The sequence below is a fragment of the Corvus brachyrhynchos genome, unplaced genomic scaffold (assembly GCF_000691975.1).
Source record: "Corvus brachyrhynchos isolate BGI_N302 unplaced genomic scaffold, ASM69197v1 scaffold200, whole genome shotgun sequence".
NCBI classification, from domain to species: Eukaryota; Metazoa; Chordata; class Aves; order Passeriformes; family Corvidae; genus Corvus; species Corvus brachyrhynchos.
The window spans coordinates 7547769-7567958 of record NW_008236184.1 but is presented as its reverse complement, the minus strand read 5'-3'; the positions used below and the strand labels follow the sequence as shown (position 1 = coordinate 7567958).

Genomic DNA, 20190 nt, shown 5'->3' with positions numbered 1-20190 from the left:
AGCAGGATTTTAATGTCTCAGAAAACTGCAGATGACAAGCAAAAGCCATATCATACAGCTGCTGGCAACATATATTTTCAACCCTGCATATTACCAGAGGAAGGTGAAACCTGCTCCCAGCAGCAGGCTATTTCCTATGGAATCACTTGTGATGTCTCCAGTGTTATTACTCCAAAATTCCCTGACTATTAACAAAGGAACAGAGAAAAATATTTGTGTTTTCACCATAGGCAGACGAGAGTACTGGTCCTGTTTTGATTTACATGTTGAACTTCATTTGGCTCTCACTTTCCCTGGCTTGATCCAGAACTGATTGGAAGACATCCCATGGAGTATGGGGTCCACGGAATCTGAGTTACCACACTATTCGCAAGTGCACTGAAGTACTACTGTAATATTCATGCTGTGGCTTTAAACTTACTTATACTTATTATCTCATAATCTGAATAGCATTAGACAGGTGAATTGTGCTGGCTCATCACCTACTGAAACAGGAGCAATGCTTTATCAAATAAGGTATTTTAAGCAGGGCTCTCATAAATGGAGCAAGCAGCTGCCCATTTGAAAAAAGACAAATTTGCAAATGCTATTTTCTCCCAACAATAATTGTTTCCCCTTCAGATTTGCACAAATCATTCCTACTTAACCAATAATCTCACTAAAGCTGTCAGGAGCTTGTTTAACCAAACAAATTTGCTGAAAAAATGGGTCCTGGCAGCCTGAGCTGTGACCACTGGGGGAAGCTCCACACACTCAGCACCCATGAGCTGCTCTGCACAGGGCAGAACCCTGGGCAGAAGAGCCTCTTCCAGAGGATGTGGGGAACAAAGACATGATTTTGCTTCAGCTACAGAGGGAGCCTCACGACCAGGACTGAACACTAGGGTTGAAACCAGCGAGCCATCATTACAATTTCAAAGATGAATATTGGTTTTTTAAACACAATTCAAATACCAGGCAGACAGAGGCAGAGAGCTCGAGCCCTGCTCTGGCTTTCTTGAAGTGCAGAGATACAAACTCCTGTTCTACAGAATTGATCAGTCAGCCATGTCTAAAGCCCCTTTCTGCTCTGGGAGTGTTTGGTTGTCCTCTGTTGCAAGAGGAGGACTAGCACAGGCCTTGTTACACAAACATCAGTTTCTCCAAGAAATACACACACAGCAATGCACTTGGAGAAATGCCTTAAGTATTAAAAACCAGCTCCTAAAAAGAAATCCTTATTATCTCAATATGGGTGCGAGACTAGTGAATATAAAGGCCCATATGAAACCAATTTCATGCAATTTCGTAGCCATATATAATTGGGGTGTGTGTGTATGTGTGTATAATTGGTTTCAAATGCAGGTCACAATGGATTGACTGAAGCTTCTGGCTCTTTGTCAGTCCAGTGTATTCCACCACTGTTTGAACAACAGTTTTCTTAAATAGAGGGAAGTTAGAGGGAACTGGTAACCATCCTGCCTTTCTTGTGCTGAAAGAATGAAACCCACCACCCTGTATCAAGGAAAAGATTTGAATCTGATTTGAAGCAAAGACTTCATGTGTGCTTTGTTTACCACTGGCAGTGATTTAAAACCACATGTTTTTTAACCGTCTGGTAATTTTTACATTCCTCATTTTCAATCATTTCTGTGATGGAAGGTGAAGAAGGAACATTTCCTCTGCTTATGTCTGCTGAAAGGGCCTGTCTGTATCTGGACAGCATGCTTGTGGAGAAGCTCTGGTTCATAATCACTGGTTTCCTATGTTAGCTACTTACTCCTTAACAAAGGGGAAATGAGTATTTCTTTAAAACCAAAGCTCTGCTGATGCTGAAGTTCACAAAGTGCCAATACCACATTTTACTGCAGTGGACCTCAACCAAGTAATGTCCCGGAAGGTTCCAGGAGCTGCCAAAGGAACCCTGCACAGCATCTTCCCAAACGGTACCTGTGCAACTCCTGTTTCTCACATGAGGTGAGGAAGACCTTGGCAGTGCAAGATACTTTGTCAGAGTCCTGGTTTCAGGAGGGAAGGCTCGTGTTAAGGCCAAAGTCAAGCAGAAGCTGATGTTTCTGATGGTGAAGAAGGTGCCTGTATTCACCTCCTTTGAGTGGGCACACCCTGAATTACACAGGTGAGCCAGGAAGGTGCTGGTGTCTCCAGCCCTGCACTTCTAACTCTTCCAGCTGTAACCTCTTAGAATACAGCTCTACACTGGTCTGTGAGCCCGTAAACTCACTCATCTGTCTGACAAAGCAAAGACAAAACTCCTCATGTTCCTGTGCAGCAGATTTTGACACCAAGAAAGCACTGACAAAGTGGAGTACTACTGTCATCTTTTTGTGTGTGTGAAAAGTTCAGGCATCTTCGGAGCTTTTCAAACTGGGTCAGGAAGTGTTGCACAATGAACACCAGCAAGCCAAAAAAATCAGGTGAGCAAAGGGAGAGAATGCTGATTTTCAGCAGTGCTTACAGATAACCTTCAGAGAACAAACATGACAAAATTCACAAGGAAAAGAAACAGCACAGAGAAAAATGGAATAGAATAAAAAAGTTACAGGAAACAATGAAGAAATTAAAATCATTTTATGCAAACCTTGCTATAGAACCTGTAAAGCTTTCTGCAGATATATAAGACAGGCATCATTACAGCCGTCTCACAGATATGAATGTTAAGGCTACACCAGCATTAAGGGACTGGCCCGTGGGTCACCCCATCACTAGTGACAGCTCTGGGACTACAGTCCTGCTCTTCTCACCCCTGTGGACTTCTCATTCATGTTCAGCCACGTGGCTGTCCATAAAATACCAAGCTGGGTTAACAGAAGGACTATGCTGAACATTAGGAAAAAATGTCAAAAAACACCTTAAACTACATACAATTGAAAAAGCAATATAGAGAAAACAAAGAACATTTCTGTGTGCAATTACGTCACTACTTAGATTCCAATTCACATATATCATCTGTGCATACTAGATCTGCACCTCTTCTGGTAGAGAACAGACTACTTAAACACAGAATACATTCTGGCAAAACCTGAAAGGACATTTCAGCCAATAAGCTTTTATGTGTGTGATCAGGTATGTCCAAGAAATAAGAAAGGTCCTTGGGAATCTACATCCTCTAGAATGGACCTGTCCTATTGTCTGTGACACAGGGGTATCCTGCACTGGACATGAGCTGACTGGGACACTGCCTGTTGTCTCAGAATAGAGCATCACTTTTTGAGTGGGGAGCTGGGCTTCTCCAGCCCCTGCAATGCTGCAAAAGAACACTGTGGTGAGGAAGCAAACAATCAAAATTCAACTTTCAGCTAGGATATAAACCCTTTCTGTTGCATCACTTAAGAAACACAAACAAAGGATATAAAGTTACCATCAAGTGCAGTGGTATTTTAGTTGGTCCTTTGGCAGAGATTTTCTCCCACAGCCCCCTTCGCACGTACCGGACAGTGGTGCCTGCGATCTGAAACTCACCAGGAAGCTCAATTTTCCAGTCGCTGTTAATGGATCTCTTACTGGAATCTTTTAAAGCTGGAATGAATCAAACACCACAGAATGAAATGCAAGCAAATTTATAATTACAATACAGACTACTGAGCCTTTGTCTCAAGCTACCTCAAGCACAAGACGCAGAAACCTTGTAATGCATCTGAGTTTAAAAGAATAAGACCCCCCCACTTTTACATGGCCCATTGTAATGTTTCTAACTTGGATATACTCTCTACTTCAGTTGATGAAGGTATTTCGAAGAATTAACATAAAATTCATAGATAATTTATCTCTAAACTCTCCTTTTAAATGCAACAAGACAACTCTGCAATTTAGCTTCCAAGCAGAATTTTCTTTCAGTTTCCAGATTTCGAGACCGCATTTTCCTAAACTCTCCTTGAGAAAAAGATCAATCAAATCTGTGTTGATACGCACGTGAAGATTCGCAAGTGCAAAACACAACTGATGCTAAGTTTGTGTGTGCTCCATAACCAAACATTGAACAAATTAACATTCAGCTGTCACAGCAGTAAAGAGAAGACAAGTTACAAAGCAGGGGCTGGTCAGTGGGCAGAATGTGAACTTGGCCACCCTCTCTTCAGAGTCCAGGTGCTGGACACAAACGCATAAGGTCAGGTGCTGTAGGGTCACATCCATCCTGTGCCTCTGTGCCTCAGTAAGGCCAACATGGAAAGCTCAACTGCAGAAGGAAGATGAATATTGAGAAGAAAAGACACTTGGAGTTGTATGTCCTTTGTTCCAGCATAACTATTGCATCAGGATTACTGATGTCCTTCAAACACTCAAAGACAACTCCAGCCATAAGGGCATCACGTTACTGTTGACTCATCAGTGCAAGCTGATTTAGGGATTGATGTGTTTTCTGTGTTAGAACGGAAGCAGAGTTATCCAGATGTTGGTGTGATACACTGAGGGAAGAGAAAATTGGCAGACTCTGTTCCAGCAGGAAGTGCCAGGCCCCTTTGTGGAGATCCATTCACCGTGATCAAATCTGCCCTGACAGCAGACAGACAGAATATCCCACGTGTTACTGGGCTTCCTTAGTTCAAGGTTAACTGTGTCTTTTGGCTAAGCCTTTAACAAGATGTTTTTTTAACCTCTAGCATCTCATGCCTATTTTATTCTCTTTCAGTAAAGAACACAACTTTGCTCTCACTTAACTGAGTGTGTTGCAAGAAAGTAAGAGAAGCTGTTTAAAGCCTTTGGAAGTCAATAGGAAATCTCCCATTGTCATCCATTTGGATCAAGCCCCCATAGCCAGCAAACCCTCCCGAGTATGCTTAGGATATATATATATACAATTTCTAATGTCTAAGCTCTGGTAGAGTCTGGAGCAAGTGGAGGTCACAATGTTCTCTGCATCTGTGTGTGCCTTTTGAGGACCTGTACCCTGGGAATTCCTGGAAAAAGGTGGATATCTGTCCTGCTGCACACAACCTTCCTGACAGCTCTCACAGTCCCATGAGAGGCTTAAAAATCAGGGTGAAGGGGAACTGAAGTAGGAGCTATGTGGGAGAATGTTTTTTCTGAGGAAAGTTCTCTCTGGCACATAGCCCAGGGGTACAGCGGTGTCCCGGCATTCGCATGCTGCAGCAGTAGGTCTCTCCCTGCGGCTCACTTCTCTTCCTGCTTTGTTCCTCATCTACAAAGTACCTTATGCAAGCTCCAGACGTGATTCTGAAGCACGACTGCTTTCCTCTGCCAAGGCCGAGTGGCTTCCCGGCAAACCACCCCAGCCACTACACTGGCCCTAAGAAGCTGTGGACACAACTAATCAAAGCTGTGGATGAGATAAAACTATCTCCAAGCAGCATGGCTGACTAGGAAAGATATCCCAACACATGCTCAAAACTGTCTAAGAGGTTGAGTGACTTAAGCCATGCTTTGGTTCCAGCTCACCATCAAAGGGAGATAATTTGCTGATGAAAAAAAAAAGTTTCATCTTTGTGAACCTCTTTTGCAGGCAGGATTTGATTTTGATTGCTGCAAGCACCGCTCCCTTAGTGACTGAGGAGATGGAGAGTTTGGAGACAGACCTGTTCCCAAAGGTGCTCCTGGGGACTCAGTGGAGCATTTGGGCCAAAGTGTTTTCACCACTGTTTGCCTCTGTTGCCCCATCAGCAGAGATCAATGCTGCAGCTACAAAACCCTCCATGCCTCAGACACAGAGAACTCCAATGGCTTTCGTCACATACAACCACTGGCTGGCTCCGCCCAGCCCCAGAAGTGACAGAACTAAATTTAAACTTGTACAGTAAAAGAGCAGAACAAATAGGAACCCCAGCAACAACCTGTAACTTCTGTTTTTCTTGTTGGCTGGAAGGCAGGAACTGACCAATCAACTTTTAAACCTGGCAAATAGTCAGATCTTTATTTCCACCTTGGGTCCCTCCAGCTTGCTTCCCAGCCTGTGGATACAAACTGCCCAGGCATTTCCTGTTCAAGGTGGTTTTTTAGAGTTACAGCCAGCCAAGGCAGCCAGCGTGGGTTGCCTGTAGGTGGAGGGAAATTCTTCAGACACTGCTCCCAGCACATGGAATAATGATTCCAAATTATGCTGGGCTTCTTTCCAAAATGTTGTACCTGGTTCTGAGTAGAAATAGCTGATTGGGCTCAGCTTTGTCAGTGCTATTGAAATAGAAAATCCTTCCACACTCAAACCTGGATTTAAAAGCCTTATCAGAGTGATTGGGGTTTTTTTCTTGGTCATCTTTATTGTCCTACTAGAACCTCCAAGCTGCTATTCCTCATCTCAGTTCAGCAAGACACTGGGTACCTTTTCTTTGTGTTGAGTGTTCCTTGAAAGAGAAAACCCTGGAAAGATTAGAGAGGTTCTCCTGGCTCCTGACCATGAACCGAAGAGCTGAAAGCACTCAAAGCTTTAAAAGAGCTAGATTTTTATCTATCTTTATGTGATGCACACAGGGCCAACTCCTGCTCTCAAAAATACACAATCCTAATCTTCACCACCCAGTGGGGAACCATCTACTTTAGTCAAGGTTATGCTGTCTCAAGGAAGGGCAGTCTCTTACTCCACGTAAGACTCTCAGTGCTCTGCTATATGCCAAAGCCCAAATACCCTGTGCAAACCCCATCAAGACAAACAAAAAGGCTGGTTTCCAGAAAGCAGAGCACTTTCAAAACCGAAAGAAACACTGGCTCCCATTGTTCCACCAGGCTTTGCTATGTCAAACATCTCACGTGTAGGCGGGATCCTCTGGCAGGCTGGCTACAGCATTATGGATATAGGAGCAGTGGTGATATTGCTTCCTACCAACAAGCGGCACAAATGCCAATGGTTTTGACCAAAGGGCAGCTGAATGACATAATTTGCCTTTCTTTTTCCCCTGAATCTGGAATGAAAGAGAACACAAGCATCTTTCCTGGTGATACTGCCAACTTTGGCAGCATTTCAAGACACAAGGCCCATGGCACTAGACCTGAAATCCTGACACAACCACTTGCAAATGTTTTCAGCAGCATCCTATGTTTCAGTTCTGGATATTAACATCTCCTTTTGGTTGGAGACGAAGAATTACAAGCAAAAGATGGGGAAATCAGAAACCAAGGTCTGAGCTTTGCTCTGACGCCCTGCATTGCCATGAGCGCCATGCAACACCTCAGCTTCCTCTTCCACAAAACAGACCGTGACAAGCTTTGCAATCCTCTCAGAGTTCCTTCCTCTCTGGAAGCAATTCCATGGCCAAGCAGCTCTGATTGTGCCAAGGACCCTTCATGTGTTGGGGTTTTTTTTGGCTCTTGGACAATTTTCCTTGAAGCCCCTGCTCTGCCACAGGCTTCCTGTGTGAATTCAGGGCCATGGGGCATTAGCATTTCTCTGACCTGGACTCCCTAGAAGTAGATGGGGGTAAAACTCTTTATCTATGGCACAGTGATGACACAGAAGGAAATGACCCAAACATTGGAGAGAACAGGTGTAAGACCAGACTGACAGATCTTCCGTGTAACTGACTTGCTGCACTTTACAAATGCCATTCTGACCTTTAATTTACGCAATGAGTAACTGAATAACAAATTCATTGACAGACTCTGCCCTACAACAACTTTGCATGCAAATCTTACCCATCAGCCATGTCTAAACCTTTTTTCCCAATAGGAAAAGGAGGAGAGGAAGCCTGTTCCCCTCTAAAGGAATGCAGAAGTAGAAATGACAAAGAGGATTAAACAAACGTTTTGGCCTGATAAAACAGAGGCAAGTGGACTAGAGGCTGCAGCTAAGCTCATCTCAGAGTGCAGGATCAGGTCCTGAGGACAGCATCCAGTGAAAATGTGCTGCTGCAGGAAATGGCAGCAGGTTACCGAGGAATATCAGCTGCCCTGTCCTCCTTCTGCTTCAGACTGAGCTGGGCGCCTTCCTATCAGTACCTCTGCCATTCCCTTCTCTAAACACTGTTCTCTTCCCCACTCCCCCCTGAGGTGCTGTGTGCTCCTGGCAGCTCTGCGCAACCCACTCCCAAGTTCTGCTCAGGAACTCTTCTGTCTATATATAAAAGTACTGTCTGGTCCTTCCAGGTAGCAGAGGGCCTTTAAGTGTCACATACTATCACATCAAGCAAACATCATGAAACCAAGCCACAAAAGCGGAGATTGCAGCAAGACTGAAATCACCAGCCCCTCCCCGGCAGCAACAAACCTTACAGGTCGTTTCATTTTTAAAAGTAAACAGAGCTGAGTTTTAATCAAAACATTTTTTCTTTTGTCTTTTTACCCAGAAAGCTGTGAGCAGGTTTATCCTCAACCACTCTGATCCGCCGGGCACCTGCAGGGATCACAGCGGCTTCGATGTAACCTACAGCAACAAAAGAGGGGTGAATGAGAGCAGAGCAGGGCCAGCCAGGATCAGCCATCCCATATCTCCCCATGAAAAACTCAACTCCAGGCTGGGGATTGAGTGAGAAACACTCCAAATGAGATCCCTGTGCTGGCAGCCAGTTTTCACTGCTGCGACAGGCGTGGTCATGACTAACATTTCAGCAGAAATGCATGTGTGAGGCTCAGCTGCGACTTCAGGCTTGTTAATTAGCTATAATTAGATCTGTACCCTTCGAATTACCCTGTTTTTCCTGCAGTAGTGACAGGGATGCACAAAGACACTGCAAAGTGTCACTGTCAGGAGCAACACTGCACAGAACAGACATTTGAAATTATGTTTCCAATAGATGCTCCTGCTTTGTCCTCCCTGTCAAGGCTGGTGTCAGAAAGAACTCACTTCCACAAAATTTTTGATGATGCTAAAACTAAACAGAGGGAATTAGTGGGACAAATGAAGGAAAAAAGCTTGTTTTCACTTACATTTCGGCTTTGTACAAAAATTCTGGAGGAGATAATGATCTCCTTGCACTGGGCTGCTGAGAATTCAACAGCTCAGATATAATGCAATAACAGAGCTGGAAGTTTCTCAAGGACTGACCACTAGTCACCTCTAAACAATTTTTCTAAGACCAATTTGACTCACAGAATACAGCTGGAATAAGCAGGAGCTACAAGGAAATGTAGCCTGTTTTCCCCCCACTATGGAGACACGTGGAGTTGCAGATTTGTTCCATGGGGTGGAAGTGGTGCCTTTAAATAATAAAGCAGAGGAACATTAGGGCCCATTTCAAAGAGCCAGGCAGAGTTTTTCCACTGCCTTCACTGGACTTTGAATCAGGCCTCTGTAGATGACACTAATCTCATCACAACCATGACTTCTAATCCTTCTAATTGGCCACCCAGTTTATTTGCAGTGTATCACTTGGCACCTTTTTGGGGTTATTGCTGTCCTCTTTCTTTTAGATGTTAAGCAGCTTATCCTGTATGTTCCCTCATCCACTTTTCTTGCTTTAAAGGGCTCTGTGAAGCTGTTCTGTGTCAGTGATGCCTTTATGGGAATTGTGGGCTGTCTAAAGCAATGGGTTGGAGAAGTGCTGGCACAAGGAGCATTGATTCCTCTAGCACTTAGCAGTGTTCAGGGAGCTATTTTAGGGATAAAAGTGCAGCTGAACAGCCCTGCTTTTGCTGTGCTGATATAGAAAGGACACAAAGGAGGATGGTGACAGCCTCTTGCACCTCAGGACTAAGTGATTCTCCTGCCACTGTGACATGGAGTGAGACAGATTTGGGGTCTCAGATGGTGAATTCATTTCCTGAATATTCATTTCATGGGTAAGGCTTGAGCTCTTGGGTTTCATCAGGTGCAGAGGGTGGGCAGCTGACTTGGGCCAGACAGGCTTTTGCCTTCCCTGACTGTCGTATCTGAATGACACTTTCATCTGACCCTTCAGTTCAGTTCTCTTTGCACTTGTTCCTCCTCACTTACTTCTCCCTTACTCAGGATATCTCAGAAATGGGCATTCATCCCTTGCAGTAAAACCAGAGAGAGGGGCAGCAGAGCTCAAACCTTGTCTATGCACAGAAGCCACAGCAGGGCCTCTCCCGGCTGCTGTTCCTGTCTGGGCTTCACCAGGAAAAATCATTACTTCCAGGGTCAATTTTTCAAAGCTAATACTGAAATCTGTTATGAAATCAGAGCAAACAGATGTTGGGCGTTATTCTAGACATTGCCAGGAGTTGGTTTTTCATCAGCAGAGATACCAAATCACAGTCAATACAAAGTGTTTCAGATATCAAACATCCTCCTGCACCCCCATGCACCTGCTTATAAACCCTACCAACAACTACTCAACACATGAACACACAGCAAAAGTGTGACCAGTGACAGTCTGCCACAGGGAAACAGCTCTTGAGACACCCCTGAACACCCCTGTTAGGAAGCCAGTTTGGAACATGCCCAAGTTTCAGGTAATTTAATGTATCTACTGGGGGACTATTTACTTATTTAGTTTTTAAACCAGATACAAATGCCCAGAGCTAAATCGTGCAGCAGTTGGAGACAAAGTTACTCTCAATTTAGTGGAAGGCAATCACTAAGTTCAGTGAACTCTGGAACTGTCCCGACCCAGCAGCAGCCAGGAGTGTGTCACACTGCTTCAGAGGTGAGCAAATCCTGGGGCTGTGCTGGAGGCTCAGCTCAAGCCATAAATACACTCATTTCATCACTGTGCCATGAGAGAAACACCACCTGGAAATACGTTACTTTTTTATGTTTTTATGTTACTTTTTACAATAGTAAATAGTGAAGTGTAAGCTACTAATATAGAGTATTAGTTCTGGAGACTGTTTGGTTTGGTTTCACACCAGATTTTTCTCCTTGTGTAATTTCGAATCCTGATTGATGGCTTTGGGGGGTTGCATTCAGAGCTCCTGAATAAGAAGAAACTCACTGTGCTAACTCACTGTGGCACAAACCTGACTGCTGACCTTCACTCTCATGTTAGAGAACTGCCAAATGCTTTGCAGGTACTTGGATCTGACCTGCCCTCTCAGGGGTGAAGCAGAACCCTTGGGCATGTTCCACCAGGAGCATCTGGACACTCTCATTCGTTATCTCCAGCAATGTTTGGTGAGTTAGTGGTCAAATTCTGTTGCAAACAGACTGGGTATCAACCATGCAAATTTGCCACAGGTACAAACTTGGATCACCTCCACCACTCCACTCTGGTCCTTGGAGCTGGTGTGAGGCTTCTGGTCACAGATTCCTGATCTTTGAGATAACTGCACCAGAAAACACCTTCAGTGTTTTCCAGGCACATTTTATTAAGCAAACTGTAACTGCAGATTGCCAGAAAGATTATAAAGTGTCAGCTAGAAAGACCAAAAAATGTCTCAGAGCTGGCCCTGAGTCAAGGACTCTCAAAGCTCTGTTAGGTCTTAGGATAATTGTCTGCAAGGCCGGGGTTTGCAAGGTTGGGCTTAAAGTTCTGCTTTAAACAAGGAACTGGTTAAAGACTGATGAGATTTGGTAACTATCAGGCAGTATTTTTAGTAATTTCACTCATAAATCAGCCTGTTAAGATGAAGCTTTAAAAATACAACAGAGAACTTCATTATTTGATAATTTATAGTGCTGTATGCAGTATACTCCACCTTGGGAACAGTTACTTTGGCACACACCAATCTTTCTGGATAATCTGCATTACATCAGTGTCTCAGGAATGTAAGACTGTGATTGAAGCAAATCCTAGATACAAATTTTATGGTGTAACTTGTATTAGGAGAGACACCAGAACAAAGAGGTGGCTTTGTCATCAAGGAGATTAATATGTGAACAGTGGCTACTGTATCTTCATTTAAATGCTGGAGAGATTTGCAAGAGGAAAGCAGCCCACACAGAAAAATCCATTGTTAGCCATTGTTATTACTCCCAGAAAGAACAGAAAGTTTAGTGTGAACTTCAGAATGTCACTGATCTACTGCAAAACGCTTCTGGTTCACACTGCAGTGAAAGACGGACTCTGAGGTGAAGGAGCAATTATCCCATGGCTGAAAGTACCAATCTCTGGGCACTGCACCTTCTTATCTTATCTTATCCCTGTACACACCAAAATCAGGTGTGAGAAAGTAAACAGTGCTCAGCCCAGTATCAAACCTCCCAAGAGCGCTTTGAACAAACAACTCAGGGTAGAAGCCAAGGAGATCACGCTGTCCTGCCTACCTCCCAGCCATGGCTAGCACAGCTTCTGTGATATTTCAGGGATAAGTATCAGCTGAGCATCTCAGACTCCATCTCCTTCCCACCTTGCAGCTTTTGCTGAGCGCTACTTGCTGCAGTGGAGTGCAAACTATGTGTCTATTTTCTGAATAGCTGTGATGATTCTCCTTTGCTTCTAGCCTGAGAATAAATCCTCCACAGCAAACTGTCCACTTCCAGCCATGGGATAGCTCATTTGGAAGAAAATAATTTCTCTGGAGAGCCATGGATAGATTTCAAAGCCTCTTACCACTGCTGCAAATTTGGTTACTGGGATTTCTAACTTGCATGTTCTGATGAAACCCTTTTAAGGGATCTCTGAGTTAAAGATTAGGTAGAGCTCTATTTTTTCATAATTTACATGTGCACTCTATTGATTAAAAAAAAGGTTTTGTGTTGGCTAAAGATGCTCCCAGCCAGCACTACAGCACTACTGTTCAAATTTCTTTTAATAAGTGCTGGACAAACAGCATATGCAATAAAACCCTCACTTTTCCACCATCTTAAAAAGAAAAATTCCTAGCAAAGGTGTACTTTTCTTTTCCTAAAATGATAGTTACAACAACTGGCATATCTCACCTTATTATATTCTGCCATTAAAAAAAACCCCAAATATCTGTGGTCATTCTTTTGAATCATAACCAAATGAAAATCTTGATGTGGCTGAGAAAAATCAAGAGACAGACACAGGCCTCTGAGCAATACAGGAACAGCCCTGGAGAAGTTGTCAGTGATAAATCAGCTCCCCAACAGACAGGAGTCAAAGAGCTGTCCTTAATTTCTAGGTCCCCTGTACTGTGGCAGCGTGACAGAAGTGGACTTAAGAACAACTCTGTGCTTGGTTTTGAAAAATTATTTTGTAGAAATAGGTACAGGGCATGCTGCCAGTCAAAAGGAAACCTCAGTCTAAACAGTGCATTCAGCTGGCCTGCTGAAGACAGCCAGCTGCACACAAGTGTATGTGATGTTTAGCATCATAAATAAAGGCTTTTGACCTCCTCTCCAGCAGAAAAACGGAGTCCATTTCCAGTTGGATCACCCTGGATCACAGGTGGTAAGAGCTGAACTGCTGGACCTCCTATGAGGCACTTTGAATGTTCCACCATCTTCCCCATCAGGGTGGCAGAACCTCTGTGACATTAAAGTTGGGGGAAAAAAAGAAATAGACCTAGTTCTTTTTGCTTGGTGCATGAAAATTTGGCTTCCTTTCACACAGATAGGTTCTCTAAAAGGAAAGTATCTGTACTTTTTATCTCTGACCAGGCAAGTGAAACAGTAAAAAGACTTGAAGTTTATCCATGGCTTTTGACACCAAATTTCCCCAAGCTAATTCGACAAAAAGAAGATAAAGAACCAACACCAAAGGATTTCACCGACACCCACTGACACTGCAAACAGCATTCAAGTATCTTACACGAGAAACACTTGGGAACAGCCTTTGCCTTTGCCATCACACATGTGGAAACCTTCTTACAATGACTATTGGTTACTAAGAAACAGAAAGGAGTTGGCAGGGGTTTAGTTCAGTTCACAGGGCTCCACATCATCATTTGCAATCACAGGACATAGAAGGGACCAATCCTGCAACCAGAGGAGTCCCATGGGCACAGCCAAGTCCCAAGGCTGCAGCTGCAATTCCCCAAACAGATCCCACTCCAAAACAATCAATGTCTTGATGTTTGAAGTCTATTCTCTCTTGAAATAATAAATCAGCACACTGGACTCAGGATCTTGGCCTTGACTTGGATCACAGCCAGGTTGTGGGGATTTGCCACTGAACTGTGCAACCATTTACCCAAACCTTGAACTTGTTATCACCAGCATACTGTGGATTTTTCTTTGCCCCAGCTTCCATCAATTTTTGCACATTTTTGCTTAACTGTCAATTAAAAAAAAAGCCATTTTTTTCCTTGAGTAACCTCACATTCACCTGTGATACCCCAAACCTGGAGCTTTGCCTACTGCATGAGATTCAGTGGGTTCACCTGAGGACCTGATTCTGCAAAACAGCAGTGTGTGAGCAGAAATGGATGGGAGCAAACATAAAATTTAATTACTTTCCAAATTAAAACAAAACATCTAATAAATGGTCATGAGGTTACACTAGTAAAAACAATTATCTTCTAGATTATGTGAGATGGTTAAAGGTGGAAACATTGCATTGACAAAGCAAGACTTTGACAGGTTTGTGCTTCTGAGATGATCAGCAAAGAATCCGAATGCTTGAACACTGTCCGCGAGTCATCAGGAATTCTTTCTGATTAGGTTCCAGGGCACTGGGGGTGAAAACCTCCTGCAGTGTCCTGGCAGCCAGTTAAGGCTGAAACTGTTCTGTTCCTACAGCCTTGTAAAGTCACCACCTCAAGCAGTCTGTGTTGCTCGAAATGGGTGCAACCTCCTGGCAGTGACCCAGAAATTTCTTATTTATCTGCACAAGAGGTTTTGTAGACTCATTGGAAAAGACAAAAGATAGCTGCCCTTCAGAAGTACGTAAGAAGTCAACGAAAGCTGTATAATCTGCTACAAAAATGGAGACTAGCTGGGGTTTTTTCAATGGAAATGAGGAGCTTTTCCCACCACTTGCATCAAATGCAAAAGACTTGATGTAAGTGGGTGGAAAATAATTGGGACAAAAGAGTCAAAGGCACTAATGCAGGAAAACCATTCAACAGGTTGGCCAAGCACACAAACGTGCTCCAGAGATGTGGTCCAGGTGGGAAATCCCACCTGCATCTCACAGGAAGTGACAGACCCCAGCTGGCTCCACGGGCGAGGTGGAGGAGGGTGCAGAGAAAGAGGTCAGTGAACAAAATCAGAGCTTCAGACTTCAGAGCTGAGACGTTGACTAAAGGGAGCAGCTAAGCACTGGCACTGCTTTAGCCTGAACTGAGCTGAAGTGTGTGCTTAAAGGGGATTTTCATGCGCTTTGTGGAACTCAGTCCTGGAGCAGCACATGCTGAATGTATTTCTCCATACAGAAATGGCAATTCTGTATTCACTGAATGGGAAATAATTTGTTTTCTGGACCACTGTTTCCTCCTGGAGCTGCTTCCAAGTTCTGGACATGGCTTTCCCTCCCTTTGGCTGATTAAGGATGTGTGATAACAGGTTTCTCAGAAGTGTAGTACAGAAACCCTGGAACAAAGACTAATTCAAACACCAAGCTGTACATACATTAATGTTTAACAACATTAATGTATGTCTTAATTCCAAGCTCCTATATCCTATACTGGATACTTTACTGGCACGGAACCAGTAAAAATATTCAGAGGGGAGTGTTCTTTCCTTTAGCTGAGATATTCTGATTATAACATGAATCATCTACAACATGCAACATGCATCATTCTGAGACCTCAAAGATGGTGCTGAAATCCAGCTTCCCTCCCACTGGGAAAGATTCTGTGATTTTATCTCCTACTTAAAATCATCCGCACCAGTAGCCCTCAAAATGAGAAACACAACTTCACTCTGAATTTCAGGCAGAGGCAGTAGCTGGTATCTGGGCAACTGAGTAAGAAGCAGATGGGATATCACATTTGAAGTGAATCAGGGTTTGTTTTGTGTTTCTCAGGTGCTTCCTAGAGCTGTTTTTGCTAGGTGACTCTAATCCTATCCAAGAAAAAGAGCTGTTACTGCCACCCTAACTCTCCTCCAGAAGGTAGGAGAACCCACTGAGTGTTACTCACCCATGCCCTTGGTGTGGTTGAAGTCTCCTTTCACCACTTTGCAGGTTTTCCCATCGCCACTGCAGATCCCACAGCGATCCTCTTTGGCAGCTGAGCCAATGATCCCATCACAGCCAATTTTCTAATGACAACAACCAGAAGCCCCCATTACTTTGTTTGCAAGGTTAGAGCATCTCTAAACAGTGAGGTCAAGACTAAGATTGACATCTGACTGAAAACCTGAATGGGGAAAAAACACTGAATTCTTAATTACACTTTTGAAATACCTGAAAAAAGGCCTCATTAAGCAGATGGGTCAAGATACCTGAAATGCAAGAATAGTTCAATGGAAGCAGGTCAGGTTCATATCTAGCCAATTTCTACCACAAGATTGCCTATGCAATTATGAAATTTTCCACATGGTTGCACTGTATTAAGAATCAACATTCAATTGAAAAAAATTATAAAATCTAACAGTTTCACCTAAATCTTTGTTATAAATGGTGTTTTCATCATTTTCTATACATACCTAATTTTTTTCCAATAAAACCCTGCAGTTCTGCTTCCACAGATGGGAAGAGTCACAATATTGTCCCTGTAGCTATCGGGATTATCACCACATTCTTCCTTATTCCCAAAGCATTTACAGGTTATGATGGTGAACAGTCCACATTTGTAGATCTTGAGGCTGACAAGACTGTCATTAATTGATAAGAATTGTATTCTGTCCTCAAAATAATCAGCAATTCACTCTTAAAGCATAAATTTCTACTGAAATAAGCATTGTTGTTAAGCAAGTTATTAGCAGAGATTGCACTGTTAAAAATGAGTTTAAGATTTCTTCTGCATAGATAAACAGTTTCTTGGCAAATGTGTAGCAGGACTGTCACTAATAAGACTTATTTGAATGAGGCTATTGGGTCTCTCCCTTCTTTGCCTTCCTATAATGAAGCCAGAGGAAAGTTGGAGAGATATCTTAGGGAACAATCAAAACAACAAACATTTTGAAAAATAGGGTAAGCAGGGAAATATTAAGAGAACTTGCGCTGTTTATCTGAGCCTGTCTGCATGTAAGCAATGCAGTTTGGATCAGAACTCCAACATTCCCCTTATTTCAGAAGACCCTGGCCACTGCGTGAGTCCAGATGTATTTCAGGGATCAAAGATTACCAGCGTTCCAGCCATCGGCTGATGCAGAGCTTGTCTGGGTAGATCATTAGGGACAGACATGCTGAGAGAGGATGATCATCCTAAACACATACCAGGGAAATGCTGCTCATTAACTGGCACAGCACCTACACTGGTGCACAGGAACAGCAGGAAAAACCTGTATAAATGTATAAATGGGAGTTAAAAGAGAGTTAATGGGAGTTAAAAGAGGAAGAAGATCATGGAGTTTCTGGCAGCTGCAATTCTCAAGCCTAAACTTCACGCCCATGTCCAACAAATAATTTTGGGATATTGAGTGTGATTCTGCCCCCAGAACAGAAGGATGTCCCAGCAGTTCTCCTTCCAGGAAAATCAGGATGATTTATTAATGGGGTTGCTGAAAGGCAGCTGGAAATAAATGCCTGCCTGCCACCCTGCTGAGATACTGGAAAGGCTGTGTTTAATTTAAGGCTCTGGTGCTATCTTTTATTGTGCTGCATTGTTATTAGCACTATGTGAGCACACAGATGAATAAAGGGAACGTAATGAGTGTTGAACCACACTTATTCCCAGAGCTACATGAGGAGTCTGTAGGACTCTAACAGAGGCAGGGAAAGAATGGGGAGTTGACAATCACATGCTTTGTATTTACGCTGGAGTTTCCCAGATAATGGAAACCAGCGCAAGCCAGCAAAGCTTGGGAAGACTGAGTCCCCCATCAGCTGAGACTGGGGCTCAAGACAAGCCATTTCCTCACACGTTTACTTGGTCACTGACACCCTTTGACTTGAGAGACCCTCTCTGAAAGCATGGAAAGAACCCACTGAATCCACAAATGTAACTCCCAAAATCTTCACTGTTTTTTACCTTTCATCTTCACCCTAATTCCCTGTGAGTGAAGGAACTGGGAATGGCCCTTGCACCCTCCTCTTCAAAGGCACCATTGCTCCCACCGACTTTCCTCTCAATTCAGGCCTTGAGACTTAAAGCCCTCATCACATTTAGGCCAGGAAATGGCTTCTTACAAAGGACTATCTCTAAGAGAATAAAAAGAGAATAAACCACTTTTTTTTTTCTTGGCTTCATGATGAAAATTGGTGCATTCTTGCACTTTATGGGGGAAAAATACCTTGGAAGTGCTTTAGTGTTGTCTACATAAACATTAAGAGTCCATTTCCCTCTCCCCAAGCCTTCCAATCATTTCCAAACTGAAAGTACATTTAATAATAGTACATTTAATAACAGTACATTATGAAACAGCTTTGGGTAAGATTTTGTAAGATAAATGTATTTTGTAAGGCAAGTGTATCCCAAAAGCTGCAAAGTCATTTAGAAACACATTGCAGTGACCGCCTTGGTCACTGATCCTTTGAGAACTCCCAATTTGGAAAATACTCTTAAAACCACTACCGTGGCCACTCTTAAAGCGGATCAGTGGATCAAAGGGGGAGAGACAGGGCTGGAAGGGCAGAACACAGTGGGCATCACCCTTCTGGGAGCAAAGTACCTGCCAGCAGTCCTTGGACTGTTAATTGAGAGATACATCCAGGTTTCTCCAAGGTGTGAGAGCCCCTGAGATTCCAGCACTGGGTGGAAAAACTGTTGAGTCTGTATATCAGCAGCTTCCCACTGACAATATGCTCTGTGTATTATACTGTGTCCATCTTTTAACTACAGAGCTGTCCTCAGCCTGCAGAAAGCTTTCCAAAAAGTGAGGGCCTAATTAATAATATGCAAGGGGAAAATCCCAAGTTTCACCACTCAAAAGTCAAGTTTTCACAGTGCAGAAAGAATCCCTTAAAACCTAAATAGTTCAAGGGAGTTGTTTGATCTTTGCCATCTCTCACTTGCTTTCTGTTGCCTTCTGTCCACTGCAATGTACTGGTCAAGGCAAGGGGATTTCTTTAATTGAGAAGCAGAAAGGGGAAGCTTTGCATTTTGAAGAAAGAAAGACCATGTGAATAACAATAACATCCCGTGTGTTTTCTGACCCAAGAGTTATCCTGCAGATGAGCAGACTGAGTCCATGGACCAGCCCATCCAGCAATTGCTGGATACTTTCAGTTCCATCAGTCTTGAATGGACTGGTGAGAAGGGAAGCACCTTTAAAACATGGGAATGCTGGCAAGAAACATGAAAATAAGTCTTTTAGGGCTTCAAGTCCTCAGCATGGACAGTCAGAAATGTGTCCAGAGGTTTCTTAATGCTCTTCCACCCAGGCAGTCTCCTACACTGACACCGCATTTTGGAACTAGCCACTGACCTTTAAATTGGCAGGTAACTGCACATTTGCTGAGCCAAAGGCCTGAAATGAATTCTCTTTAAGCCGGTATCTCCATCCACCCTTCCTTCCCACCCTCCCCCTTCTTCTCATTTTTATAATTAAACATCTGAAAGTACTGCTTGTTGGTTGGTATTTCCAGCTTCAGTCATTGCTGGCTCCAGCATAGGAAAAGTCCTTCTCTTTTGAATACATATCACTTGGATTCTTCTGTGTGAACTATTCTCTGTATTGCTTGGATATTTTTTAATGATATTTTTATTTGTATTTTCAATGGCTGTGAAAGAGCTCAATTGATACAACTTGTGAGAGTATGTTTTGCTACATAAACACAATTATTTTTGTTATATACACCCACCCTGTGCAAGAAATGACATTGTAGGCTCACAAAACTGTAATGCTTACCATATGCTGAACTAACTGGCTGTCTCAATGGATCAAACATAAATATTGATGCAACATGTGCCATTTTACAAATTAATCATGTACAGAGCAGGCTGGTTATGACAGATTTATCTACACTGCCAATTCCTTTTGTCCATAATATCCAATGTCCATTGATACCTCCAGGGATGGACCACATGAAACAGGAATGTACAGATGTGAGCAAGTGACATTCAGATCTGAGGGGAAGAGAATTCTTATTTCTTTGTTTTAAACACGGCTGCCCCTGTGGAGGATTGTGGGTGGTTGTCAGGGCTGGGTGAGGTGAGTCTGGGTCCCTAATCAAGCAGTTCATCTCTGAGTTACTCCTATTTTTGTTCCAGAACAGATTTTGTGTGATGGATTGGAGTCCATGTAGGAGTTAGTTCAGCAAATATCCTCCCATCATTTCCCAAGCCTTACGATTTGGTCTGAACCAGAGCAGCTCTGCTGCATCAGGAGTTAGACACCTACTATTGTAACTTAGCATTATCTCATCTGCATTAGATCTGCAACGTCACCTGCCCACTGACTTCGTGCTTAGATTCCTCGGCAGCTCATGGGGGTGTTACACACAATAATTCTTG

General features: G+C 43.2%; 1 protein-coding gene across 1 annotated transcript in view; it reads right to left on the bottom strand.

The window, feature by feature from the left end:
* ADAMTS17 (ADAM metallopeptidase with thrombospondin type 1 motif 17) overlaps positions 1 to 20190 on the bottom strand; it is a 149185-nt gene that overhangs the window by 38175 nt on the left and 90820 nt on the right. The window contains exons 14-17 of the mRNA XM_008638660.2: positions 15772 to 15892; positions 13500 to 13574; positions 8225 to 8305; positions 3359 to 3516 (exon numbers count right to left, since the gene is read on the bottom strand). Of these exons, the coding sequence (XP_008636882.1) occupies positions 3359 to 3516; positions 8225 to 8305; positions 13500 to 13574; positions 15772 to 15892 (435 nt within the window). The remainder of the gene's footprint in view (positions 1 to 3358; positions 3517 to 8224; positions 8306 to 13499; positions 13575 to 15771; positions 15893 to 20190) is intronic.